The 13,962-nt window shown below is 46.4% G+C and overlaps 1 protein-coding gene across 3 annotated transcripts in view; it reads right to left on the reverse strand.

Annotated features, from left to right (window-relative positions):
- The window catches only part of AZI2 (5-azacytidine induced 2), a 173,782-nt gene that overhangs the window by 43,544 nt on the left and 116,276 nt on the right, over positions 1–13,962 (reverse strand). For all 3 annotated transcript variants that reach the window (XM_085630561.1, XM_085630562.1, XM_085630560.1), the window contains exon 7: positions 4,381–4,442. In XM_085630561.1, the coding sequence (XP_085486687.1) occupies positions 4,381–4,442 (62 nt within the window). The remainder of the gene's footprint in view (positions 1–4,380; positions 4,443–13,962) is intronic.

Raw genomic sequence — 13,962 nt, forward strand, 5'->3', positions numbered from 1 at the left:
AGGGGAGTCGTCACCAGGATCGGTGCCGGGGAAGGTACCGTGAGGTCGACTGGCGTCGATCCGGATCTAGCCGAGTTTGTGGTGCCCAAAGGCGCGCCGGCTGAGTCGGGCTGTCCAAAGATGCCACTAAGCACTTCGTAGACTGCTCGAAGCTGGGCAGGGGATGCTACGGCACCCGGAAAAGGAGGGAAGCTCTGAGCCATCCCTGGAACAGGCTCCGAAGATGGAGCTGGAGAGTGACAACACTCCAGGTCCCGCGTCGCGTCGGCCGACCGTGGGGGAGAAGGCGAAGAGCGACGCTGCTTCTTCGCCTTCTTCATGTGCTTCGACTTACCCGAAGATCTCGAAGACTTGAATGACGAATGATGGTGGTGGCTCCGTGACCAGTCCCGAGACCTTCCTCTCGACAGGGACCTCGAGCGACACTGAGCCGACTGCCGAGCCTCCAACAACTTTTGGGACCGTTCCAGCAAAGACTTCGGATTCATGGCCCAGCAGTCGGAGCACGACTTCGGGTCGTGGTCGAGCTCCAGGCACCAAAGGCACCAAAGGCACACAAGTGGGGGGTCCTTAACCAACATCAGGCCTCGCATGGGTAAACCCAGTCTGGCGATGGGACAACCCTGTACACCAAGAGTCGACAGACTCCAAAAAAAAGTTGATAAAAGTCCGGAAAAAAATGTAGTAAACAAAATGACTAAAGGGGTAGCTCTCTCCGGATCTGCGCAAGGCTGGCGCAGAAAAAAAACGAACTAACATCAGCGCGCAGGGGTGGCCTCTAAGTATACATCGCAACGTCATCCAAACATCAAACCGCCAAACCAGCACCAAACAAGCATTTGCAATGCATTAGGTCTCGCATTTATGCGAGTTTGAGCTATTGACATTGCAAATAACAATGCCTATTGGCATTGTCATTTACAATGCCAATAGCTTTAACTCGTGTAACTGCGAGACCTAATGCATTGCAATTGTTCACAGACAGCAATCACCACAACCACAACACTGCGCGTGCCCCAGTCTGTCTCCCTTGAGAGGCATCTCACACATTCTACCTATAGGGGCAGCAGCGAAGAATTTCTTTTTACACGTATTTTGTTCCTGAATCAAATCCCGCCTCCAATGTGATTTCCATTTTGTTTCGATTTTAAGCTTTCAAAGTTTTTGCAAAGAAGGAAAACGTAAGAGCCCGACTCCCCCATGCTGAGAGGAGGGAAAGAGATTCAAATATGCTCGAGTTGCCAGAGAATAGGCACAACTCCCACTTTCTGCGGTGAGTAAAACGAAAACCCAAGAAGTATCGGTTTGCATGTGTTGTTTTTGTGGACGAGCGAAAGTCAATCGGATTTTAACTAGCGCACGAGAAACAGCAGTGGTTGCGCCCGGCTGCCTGTTGGTCTTTGGGTGGAGGTTATTTTGTCGAAGACGGAGCATAAAAAAACATGGAAGGGGGAGGGTCGAAGAAGCACAGAAACATGCAATGTTACGGCAGATACTAAAGGATTAAGACGTTAAGGAAAACCAGTGAAATGTTGGAGTCTGTTACTTCAGTTCACTTTTTTGTAAAAATATTGTGTCGCCTTTAAGGTAAAAAAAAATATTAAATACGTGTATTAGCTCAGCACAGTTACTGTCTTTTCAGCCAGCACAGTTACTATCTTTTAAGCCAGTGTCCGAATCACTGACGGACGTTTATGAGCACTCCTCCCCATGCACCACCAAAGAGGTGCTGCTCTCTCTTTCTCGGCTGAATGTTATGTAGAAATATGGAGCTGAAATTAAATTGACTGGTATACCTTGAAGTTGTATTTTCTCTCGGCGGGTATTTTTTTATTTCTCTTGTGGAGGGCAAACTAACCTCTGGCCATATTCATGTATTTTTCTGCTCGTTGGCATTTTGAGGTAATATTTTCTGATGCACGCCGTGATGGTTCGGTTTGTATTAACTTTTAACAAAATAAAGAGCATTTCGCCTTTAGTGTGTGAATAAAAGCGACAGCCTGTTTTGTTAAAGCTCTATGCATTCTGGGATTTTTGAGCCCATAGTCGCCAATGTTAAAAGTGAAAGTACTAGGGCCGTGTAGCAAGCAACGTGGTATTGGTTAACAAGACACGTCCGGCGGAGCGTGGCGCGCGCGCTTGGGGGCGGGGGAGCAGGTCTTCCGGAGAGGAGCACTCAACGCGCAAATGCTGTTCATGTGAAGCGCGTTCACTGACAGCAATCACCACAACACTGTGCGTGCCCCAGTCTGTCTCCCTTGAGAGGCATCTCGGCGACAATAGGTCTCGAGAGGGAGACCTAAAAACCCTCAGATATCTAAAGAAAGGTGTGACAAATTTGCCAAGTTCTTCAATGAGAAAAATCACAAATATATAGTTCTCCCTTGACGATCACAACCAGTCCTCCAAAGAGATCCCCCCCCCCCCCTCCCGGTAAGGAAGTGAACAGCCCTCACCCCTTGACAACCCTTTCATCCACTTCACCTCAAAAAAGACCACGGATGCAATAGACCCCAAAGGACCCACACAGCCCTTAGGAACTGGCCGGTATTCTACCTACTTTCGGAGGAGGGCATATTGGCTATGCTGGCTACATCCAAAACCTTCCTCCCAATTAGCTGACCTCCTCCAAGGCAAAAAAAAAAAAACTCAACCATGCACAAACCCCCCTTTGGACTAAAATTATAAACAGCTTGCTGACGACTGGAGTGATGCCGGACTGTCTAAAACTTGAGCAAGTTACGTATCTACCTTAAAAAAAAAAAAAAAAAATAGAAGCAGACCCAAAAGACCTAAAAATCATCCGTCCTGTTTCCAATCTCCGTTTCCTAGCCAAAACTCTAAAGAGATGTGTTCTCTCACAACTCAAAGAACAAATCAAAAGCAACAATCTTCTGTGCCCTCACCAATCTGGGTTCAGAAAATAATGCGGCACGGAAACAGCTATTTTGAGCATAATGGATGACCTTCACAAATCCTACTCCTCATACTCCTGGACATATCAGCTGCCTTCCACATGGTAAATCACAAGCTCCCTCCAAAAAAGGATCGGTGCGGAGGGGAGGGATCACATCCTTCCTACAAAACCGCTCTCAACAAATAAAATAAGCAACCAGACCTCTGCTTCAATGGCAATAACCCAGAGCGTCCCGCAAGGCTCAGTCCTCTCGCCGACTCCGTTTAATATCTACATGGAACCCCATACTGTCATCCTCAATGAAGCAAACATCCCCTTCCATCTATACGCAGATGACTCCCAGTTATACATGGAAATCTCCTCACTAGAAAACATACAAGACTAAACTCCACCCTCAAAGAAGTCCAACACTGGCTATCTCGTAACGACCTAAAACTCAATTAAGATAAGACCGAAATTCTCCTCATATCAAAATCAGAAGTGTAACCCCAAGTGCAAGAATGGATAAGCTCTATAGACACTCTTAACTACAATCTAACCCTAGCTAACGCCGTCAGATCTCTAGGAATCAGACTGGACCCCAAACTGTCCATGAAAAATCACATAAAGAACAGTGTGAAGAGTGCCCAGTACAACCTGAAACTGCTAAACAAAATCAAACCCTACCTACCACCCAATGATATCAAATCCGCCACGCAAGCTCTAGTGCGGTCTAGATTAATCTACAGGAATGCTACCATAACAGTAGCTGCTGACTCCCACCTTGCTCTCCTCAGAACCACTCTCAATGCAGCAGCCAAAATGGTCACAGGATTAAAAAAATATGACCACATCTCCCCTGCCCTGAAAGAACTGAAATGGCTCCCAATAGAAGCCCGATGCAGCTTCAGAACTGCTGGTCTCACTCACAGAGCCCCCCACACGGGGAAACCTGGTTACCTTCCCTCAAAACTCAAAAAAGCAGGTCAGACGAGAAACCTAAGAAGCTCAAACACCCTACTCCCCATTCCACCCAAATTCCATAAACAAAAAACTCGGACACACTTGTTCTCGAACAATGCCCCCAAAATCTGGAACTCCATACCAACACACATCAGGACAAACCCCTCCTTCTTGAGCTTCAAGAGACTGCTAAAGGATCTCCTCCTCAACAGACACCTCAAATAGGAGGTCATCAATCGCCCAATGTGACAGGCTCTTCAGCCCATGCTCTCTATACCTCGCCAGAGCTATTTCTCTCCCTTCGTGCTCACCCAATGACTTGGGACTATATAAAACTCTTAATAAATTCTTAAATATATAAATAACCAAAAGATACGGAGGTTCGGTATGTGGTTTAATTAAGGAAAAATAACGTTAAATATTCACATGGAAACAATTCTTCTTAACCCCCCTCCCCCACTACCCACTATGTCATGCACTGCATACCAGGGCCATTGCTATCTTAAGTAACACGTCTGTACCTTTGCGTGGTCCCATCCAGTGACTGGTCGTGGTCATGCTGACAGTCGTCTGGAATTTGGTCCTACAAAGAAAAATATAAATCAAGTAACTAATATATTGAAATAGCACAGTGCCAATCAAACTGTTTGTAGAAAGACTTTACAAGGACCCATTAACATAGACAGAGTGAATTTTTTGAGACTAACAATTGAGGTGTTGAGAGGAAATTTGCTCCCCCTACCACAGTTCTCCTGACGGAGACCTCGCACGCCCAGATACCCCCAGGGGTGACAGTGCCACGCTCTACAAATACAGAGTGATTGAAAGCTGTTCTCTTATTTCCTATCGCAGTAAACCCAATAGCACAGTTAATATGAGAGGAGGTGGGCGACTGTCTCCTTACACCACAGCAGTTTGTATTGTTTAATACATTTCACATGTTCAAGTGGTTACAGCACCTGCTGGTTGAGCTCAGACTTCACATTTGTTTCTCAAGTTATTTAAATAGCACCAAAGGAACCAAAGTTAGCCTCATAGTGTCCCCAGCAATAACACTAGAAGATTTCTATATTTTTCTATCATTAGGTTTACAATGCCAGCAGAGAAGTCGTGTCCTCCCAAAACTGAATGGAGCAAAAGGTAAGAAAATGAATAGTTTAAAGTAAAAGAAAGCCCAACTAAACATAATACTAATGCAACAACAATGCAAGGCAAACATGCATATGTGAAAGGGGGGAGAGCTTGGCTATCCTGCTCGGACAGAGGGAAACAGAAAACTAAAATGGTGTTGTGTGTGGAAGAACAAGTTACTTACCTTTGGCTGCGCCTTATTTGGTAGAGACTATCTAGTCGCAAATTCCTCATCTTAGAATATTTCCCAAGAGTCAGACTGGATTGGAAATTTTGTGCAATCCCTTGCATGCCAGTAGGTAGCTTTGGTCGGTTCTGCGGAACGTCTTCCACACAGGAAGTGGCATGCACGGTGCTTAGATAGGCGCCATCTAAGTGCGCCAAGCTCAGTTCTAGACTGTTTTTCTGCACCAGAAGCCAAGAGTCAAGCTGAGGAGAAGAGATGAGTGTGCTAAAGTGAGGTTGAAAAGCCAGGTCTTGAGTCTCTTTCTGAAGTCTGCCACGAGAGGGATGTGCGGAGCTGGAGAGGAAGGTCGTTCCAGGTCTTGGCAGCAATGTAGGAGAAGGAGTGGTCAACGCTGTGACATATGCAAGGGCTGTGAGCAAGGGCGAGTGAGGAGGAGCGCTGGTGTCTAGAGGGTTGGTGGAGGTTCGGTTGATGTAGGCAGGTCCTAGGCCGTGGAGGGCTTTGTAGGTGTATGTGAGGATCTTGAACTGACATCTCTTCTGGATGGGGAGCCAGGGCAGGTGTCTCAGGTGGGGGGTGATGTGGGTTTATTTGGAGAGGTCGTTTCGAGAGGTCCTTGATGAGTCAGTAAGGAATCTGTGGCTAGAGTCTCTACCAGATAAGGCACACCCGAAGATAAGTAATTTGTTCATCTGAAAGAGACTTCTAGTTGCAGATTCCTTACCTTAGAATAGATACCAAAGCAATTTCTCCCCTGAAGCAGATCTGCAAAGGGTTCTAAACTATGAAGTCCTGGAGGACTGAAAGGGCAATATGTTCATTTCGCATGACCTGACTGTCAAGGAAATAGTGTTTGCTAACTTGTGCGGTGATGCCCACGTAGGTGCTTGACAGATGTCCAGGACTGTGACTTCTCTAGCCAATGCAGTGCTTGTAGCTTTAGCTTTGGTGGAATGACCACCTAAGTCCTCAGATGCCTGTGTCTTGGTTATTGCATATCAAATCTTAATGCAAAGGGCGATCCATTGAGAGATTATTCTTTTTCTAAACTGCCTTCCTTTCTTTGCCCCTGCAAATCCAACAAAGAGTTAATCGTCCACCTGGAATTCTTCTGTATGATCAATGCAGAAGAATAATGCTCTTTTTGGATCCAGGCGGTGGAGTCTCTCCTCTTCTTTAGAAGGATGAGGAGGCTGAAAAAAAGGTAGGCAGGGTGATGTTCTGCCTGAAGTGAAAAGGCGTGACCACCTTTGGCAAGAAGGATGCTCAAGTTTTAGGAACCAGCTTGTCTGGGAAGAATGAAGTGTCGGAAGGTTTAACTGAAGGCGCCTGCAATTCACATCCCCTCCTGGCAGACGTTATTGCCACAAGGAAGACAGTTTTGAGAGTTAGATACCATAGAGGGCAGTTGTGCATCGTCTCAAAAGGGGAACACATGAACAAGGGGAGAGCTACTTTTAAGTCCCATTGGGGCATAATGAAGAGTGTAGGAGGAAACATATGCTGCAAACATTTAATGAATCTAGTCACAATAGGTGACTTAAACAGGGAAGGTTGGTCCGGCAACTGCAGAAAGATTGAAATGGCAGACAGATATCCTTTCACTTTGCTCAAAGCATAGGCCTTCAGGGCCAAAGATAGAATGACAAGAAGAATTTCAGACAAGTGTGCAGACAGACTATCAACCGATTTAGATGTATATCAAGCCACAAACTTGTCCCAGCGGCAGGCGAAAATAGTTTAACTGCAGGAACTCCGGGCTGCCAGAATGAAATCACACACTTGAAGAGGGAGATCAAACACCCTCAACTGTCGCTACCCAAGCTCCACGCATGAAGGTGGAGAATGGACAGGTTCAGGTGTAGTACCCTGCCCTGTTGCTGTGACAAAAGATCCTCCTGAATACGTAGTCTCACGAGAGGACGGATGCTCATGCTCAGGAGTTAGGGATACCCTACTCTCTATGCCCAGTCCGGAGCCACTAAGATGACCTGGGATCTTCTTGAGAACTCTGGACAGTAGTGGTATCGTTCGAAAGGCATATAGGATTCCTGAGCTCCACTAGAAACCAAACCTGTCTCCGAGTGAGAATCGCCTTTAAAATTCCGGCACGCAGAAGTGCGGACATAGTGCATTCTCGGTGGTGGTGAATAGCCAACGCAATCTCAAAAGAGACTTTGCACCAGCTCCGGAGGAAGACGCCATTCGTGAATCCGCTAGGCATCGACAGCAGAGTTAGTCTGCTCTGGTGTTCATAGAGCCTGACAGATGTTGAACCACAAGGAAAATGTCCCAACGTTCCAGTCATGTCCAGAGGTGCAGAGCCTCTTGGCATAGGGTCCACGACCCCACCGCCCTTGCTTGTTGTAATACCACATGGCGGTGTTGTTGTCCATGAACACCTGAAAAAGCCTTCCCTTGATAGAAGGAAGAAAGGTTTTCAATGCCAGTCTGATCACTCCAAGTTCCAATAGATTGATGTGGAGCTGAGACTCCGAGGTGGAGACCAGAGGCCTCCGATATCCACCTCTTCCAGGTGGCTGCCCCAACTCAGAAGTGACACATTTGTCACCACTCTGAGCTCTGGCTGGGATAAGAGAGCCGTCCGCGAGCCACCACTGTAGAATGTTTGCAGTTCACTCAGATATGTGAACCAGGTCGGAGACATTTCCATGATGCTGTGCCCACTGAGTTCAAGTCCCACTGCAGATGCCACATATGCCAATGGGAATGTTTTACCAATAGGATGCAGGAGGCGATGAAAACCAGCAGCTTCATAGTCCGTCTCACCAAAACCCAGGATAGAGGCCGAAATATCGGAATCATAGATAAATATCCTCAACTCGCTGTTCCGGAGGATAAGCCCGAAACTGCACAGTGTACAGAACAGCTCTACTGAAAGTGAGCATCTGAGAGGAAGTCAGGTGAGACTTCGGCACGTTGATGGTGAAATCCAGTGAATTCAGGAGGTCAGTTGCAGTCTGGAGGTAGGAGACGATTGCCTGTGGCGAGTCCACCTTCAACAGCCAACCGTTGAGGTACGGGAAGACTGGACCCCTGACTTCCGCAGATGTGCTGCAACCTACGCCAACAACTTGGTGAACACCAGAGGAGCACTGACAATGCTCCTGGCCCATCATCAACCACAGGTAACATCTGTGGGAAGGCAGGATGGGAATGGGAAAATAGGCGTCCTACGAGTCCAACACTACCATCCATTCTCTAGTGTCCAGGGCAGATAAGACCGGCGCCAGGGGAGCATCTGGAACTTTTCCATTTTCAAGAAGTAATTGAGAGGGCACGGACCTAATATAGGATGGAGGCCTCCATACTTTTTTGGGGACCAGAAAGTAGCGGAAATAACAGCAGGGACCAACTGCTGACACTGGTACCATCTCAACGGCTTCTTTGGCCAGAAGGGCCAGTCTTCCTGTCGCAAGTGCGTAGGTAGTAGTCTGTCAGGAAGTGGCGGCAGGGTCTGTTGGAAGGGTAGGGTGTAACCCCATTTGTTGGGCAGGGGAGGGCGTAACCCCTGTGGACAATCTGGAGCACCAACTTGTTTGTCATGATCTCCCGCCATTGGGAAAGATGGTGTCAGACTGCTACCAAATGGGCACCCATGCTAGATTAGGGGCATACTATAGAGGCTTTGACTGTGCGGCACCTAAGCGAGGGGTAGGGGGGCTGTCCCCTTTGGTTTTAAAATATGATAATTATTTTAGTAATTGGTGAGTTAAACCTTCACTTTGAAAATACATAGGACTCTGTGCAAAATGTTGGAGAATGGGATGCAGATTCTATGATTAAAGCAATGGATAAAGGGCCCTACTATTTGGGCAGGGCATACCCTACATCTGTTATTCTCAAATATTCATACAATTAGGATTCATGGCATTGACCCAATACACTGGTTGGATCATTTTCTAATCAATGATTTGTTTATGTTGCCAGAGGACATGCCAACTACCCCCAACTCTACTTCAGTCCCGAAGAGAGCCTGGAGGAAAGTTAATCCATAGTCCTTTTTAAGTCGTTTCTGTCCTCCAGACCGGAGATGGCACTCCCCTTGAAATATTTCTTGATGACTTTAACTGAGCCTTGATTAAGGCATTTAATGTGCCCTTTAGAAGACAGACAACTCATCTCGATTATCCTTTTCTGAGAATTGGTATTCCATTGAACTCAGGCTAAAAAAGAGGAAATGGAAAGCACTAAATTAACTGAAAGCCTATCATAAATTGCTTAGGAAAGCAAAAAAACATACTTTGTAAGGATACTGGAGGAAAACAGTGGTTCCGCGAAAGAATTATTTAAAATTGTGAAGGAATTATCCCACCCCGCAAGTCAATCAGACAATCAACGCTTCAGCCGAGCAATGCAAAGAGATGGTGGTGTTTTTTTTAATGATATTGAAAACATCTACTCGACCTTTGTGGCACAACCTCTATTAGAAGAGCTCTCACTCGAGCCCTATGGCCCGCATGAAGGAGCTGTGGCCCATTTAGGCAATTCTGCACATTTTAATTCAGGTAAGTTGAAAAGGCCATGTTAGAGGTGTAATCTGGATATCCTTTTGATCCTGTCCTCATTTCAGCTTTTTTCGCCTGGCCTCTATATTAAGTACTTTTCTGACCTGGATCTTTAACTTGTCCTTGACCAAAGCTGAATATCCTGTTGGTTGGAAGCAGGCCCGATTCTTCACCTGGTGAAGAAAGCGGGATGGACGTTCCCAATCGCCCTATCTCTCTACCACCTTCTATTTCAAAGGAATTTGAGAGGCTAGTAATGCCCAGCTGACAGTTCTTTTGGGAACGTAATGACTTACTGGATTCGACCTAAACAGGCTTTAGAGACAGAAACCGTACTGAGTCTACTCTGCTGGCAGTGCTGGATAGCATTAGATTGGAAGTCGATCAAGGGAAGGCTGCGGTTCTGATCCTTTTGGATCTGTCCACAGCTATCGACACAGTCTTGCACAGTCTGTTAATAAAGAGACTTCATGAGACTGGTGCGCATTCAAAAGCCCTGTGGTGGCTTGGTTCTTTCCTGAACAAAAGATCTCATTTCGATCAGATGACCTCTTTTATGTCCACCCGCCAAAGGTCTGAATGTGGGGGCCCCTCAGGGCTCCTCTCTCAGCCCTACGCTATTTAATATCTATGTCTCCTCCTTGGCGGGTATCGTCAAAACTTGGGGCTTTGAGATCTGCTCCCATGTGGACAATACCCAGCTTATTATCTTTATAGGGGAGAGACAGAGAGACACAGGATAATCTCACTGGATGTCTATCGGAAGTAGCTATTTGGATGCATTCGTATTGCCTAAAACTTAATACGGAGATCTTACTCTTCGGCGGAGCTAGCAAAAGTGGTGGCCATCCTCCCTGGGTACTGTACCAGAATCAAGAAGAGTAGCTAAGAACTTTGGATTCTTAATAAAAGACTCCCTCTCCATGCAGGATCAGGTGAATGTGAATTGAGGCAAAAGCTTTGGCCTGCTCAGACTATTGTGAAAGCTCTTCCGTTGGATACTGGTGGAATGGCGAATAGCAGTTGTTCAGGTTTGGATTATGAGCAGGCTGGAGTACGGAGATGCTTTATTTCTGGGAATGCTGGACTTTGTTTACCTGTTTGTAGTCCATTCAAAATGCAGCAGCGAGACTCAGTTCAGCCAAGTTCTCTATGAATTCACTTCACTGGCTACCTGTACGCAAGAGAGCTAAATTTAAGTTACTGTTCCATGCTCATAGGGCATCATATGATTCTGGGCTTGCTATTTTGCTAGGCCGAGTGACTTTTTACAAGCCTACACGAGCACTGCGCTCGACAAACTTAACGATGGCTAGCTCTAAGAGTATCTGAAAAGCCAGAATGGGTGGCCGCCCTTCATCTAGTCACACTTATTGGAATCTGCTGCCTTTAGATCCCCATCTTACCTCTAACTTTTTCAGGTTCTGGAAGAAATTGAAGACCTGGTTATTACATCTTTAACAGGTTGTGCTACCGGATGCCATGTTGCTTCGGATCTAGCACCATGATATCCCTATGGGAAATGAGTGTGTGCTCTAGAAATACAGTAAACAAATATCCATCCCGCATCTAATTGCGAACTTTGCTGCATTTTGACTATCAGCAATAGCTTGGGAGAGTATGGCCCAAACCTCATACAGGACCATGGGCAGCACTTGTGCAACCGAATCTCATACAGTATAAGAGTAATTTCCCAATAAGTATGCGGTGTTCACAAACCGCAGTGCAAAGCTGGCGGAAGAGAAAATCCTCTTAGCAAGGGTATCCAGCCTCTTGGATTCCCTATCTGATGGTGTGGTAGGGAACACACCAGGATTTATTCGGGAAGTTGAGGCCTGGACCACCAGGCTCTCAGGGCTAGGGTGATGAGAGCAGAAGGCTGGGTTCCCGGGAGCGGGGCAATGGAAGCATGCAATGGTCCTGTGCAGAGGTGCCTGTGCAGGGCTTAAAGCAGGTCCTGAGCAGAACATCGGGCGGGCTTTGTTGAATGGCAGTAAGGGTTCTGATGGGGATACCCCTGGCTGAAGCACCTCCGTCAAGACATTGGTCTTGACTTGAACAGTGGACAGCTGTAGATCTAGGACTTCAGCTTCACTCTTGACAACCATTGCAAAAGACGCCCCATCCTCTGTAGCCACTGTGGGAGGAGAGAGAGGAGGCCAGTGTCTGGTGAGGTAGCCTGACCACTGGCATATGCAAAGTTCTCATACCAGTTGTTATCAGCCATGGACTCTAAGGAGTAAGTATAGGGATACACAGATCCCCTTAATTCGTGTTCTCCAGTGGGTTCTTCAGTGAAATAGGGCTTCATCTCCAATTCAGGCTGTGCGGTGCTGGAAGAGACGGTGTGCGCCACAGGTCCGGCTCCTGATCGGAGTCGGGAATCATGATTAAGGCTCCCTGTTTTCCGTTTTTACGGATTTTTACAGATCAATACAGACAGAAAACAATGGGTATTCTACCTGCATTTATTTTTAAAAGTGGATAAATACAGAAAATGTGCTTCTTTTAAGTGACTCTTCGTGCTGTTTTTCATGAATTATAGCCCAACAACTGAGCAGATGGACAGCATGGAAACTTAAAAATCGGGATGAATTTTCTTTAAATAACTGCATGTGTCAACACACATTTGTTGTATAATGCTAATATTTGCCAGTGCATGTACTGCCATGCAGTATTTGGCAACTTAAATAGCTAAAACACGACAGACCTCAAAGTATGAGTGCGTGTCTATCATTTAAATAAATATGGAAATGTACAGTTTTACAACACATTTCTATGCAAAACTCTAAATAAATATGGATTAATACAGAAAAAATGGCCTAAAATAAAGATGGATAAATACAGACGGAAATGTTAAAAAAATAAATACCATAAAACCGGGAGTCCTAATCATGATGGGTTTGGAGCTGTCGATGTGCTTTGGCAGTGCTAGGAACGGTGCCTCTGGAATGGTCCCCTGAGGTCTCGGTGCAGAGCCGGATGCACCAACGGATCCGGAGGGGTCAACTGGAGCAGAAGGCGGACCTGGACCTGCCGGCCAAGTCCCAAGTGAAGACCCTCCCAAACCCGTGGGACCAGAAGGTGTTTCAGAGGGGTTCAACCACCCAAAACCACCCAAAAATGAGGATAATAGCCTAGACTTTCGGAGATGGGCGGGAGTCACTCCAGCACCAGGAAATTTGGTGAGTGAAGAGAGAACCCAGTTTCCAATGCAGGCTGCCTAGGAACCACCCGAGTGAGAGGTTGGGATTTGTGGTATTGTTTCCTCACATCGTCCTAAGAATGGGAGTGACGACAAGAAGCCAAAAAGAGTTTTGACTTCTATTGGGACTTACCTGAAGAAGTCCTGGGGTTTGACAAGGACCGACGCAAGCGACTCCAGGAGCAGTTCAGAAACCTCCCATGCAAACGGAACCTGGAGCGCGCAGAGTTGCATGATGAGTGGCCGAGAGCATCATGGCTCGCTCACCGATGGCCTTAGGGTTCATAGTCTTGTACTCTGTACACAATACGGAGTCGTGGCCCCTCTCCAGGCACCACAGATGCACAAAGTGGGGGTCCGTCACTGACATCAGTCAATGACAGGCTCCACATGGTTTGAATCCGGTGGGTTTATTTGGGGATATCTCCCCCAAAATTAAAAAAAGTCACACTAGTCGATGACAAAAGTGTTGAAGGGGAGCTTGATTGGATCCGCACTGATGGCGCAGAAAAGAAGGCAATAAGGTCAGAGCGCTGAGTTGGCGCCTACATAGGCATCGCACACATCACTTCCAGCACAAACGTTGCCAACAACGCCATACGGATCAGACTGTCACCACCTACCTGCGCGCAAGGGGATTGCGCAAAAATTTCCATATCCACTCTGATGCTTGGGGAACATTCTAATGTAAGGAATCTGCAGATAGAAGTCTCTATCAGATGGAAGGACTACTCTTAGAGCCCTTGATTGCAAAAGGAAAACAGTATGGCCATTTTACTAGGGGGCCAAATGGAGAAAAAAAGAATTTGATTTACACAAGTATTTAAGGGTATGAGGGGGAGAGGGTATTCTACCTTATTATGTCAGTATTCGGAATACACAATGTAGGTAGTAAACAGCTGGTCCTACACAAAAAAAGCACTTACTGTAGGATGCATTCTTAGTATAATCTTCATAGAGCCATAATTTAAGAAAAACTACAAATTTAGCAAAGGTAGGAAACAAATGCTGCTGTACATTAGCATAAGGCAGAAGGGCACTACATGACATA

The sequence above is a fragment of the Triturus cristatus genome, chromosome 10, assembly GCF_964204655.1.
Source record: "Triturus cristatus chromosome 10, aTriCri1.1, whole genome shotgun sequence".
NCBI classification, from domain to species: Eukaryota; Metazoa; Chordata; class Amphibia; order Caudata; family Salamandridae; genus Triturus; species Triturus cristatus.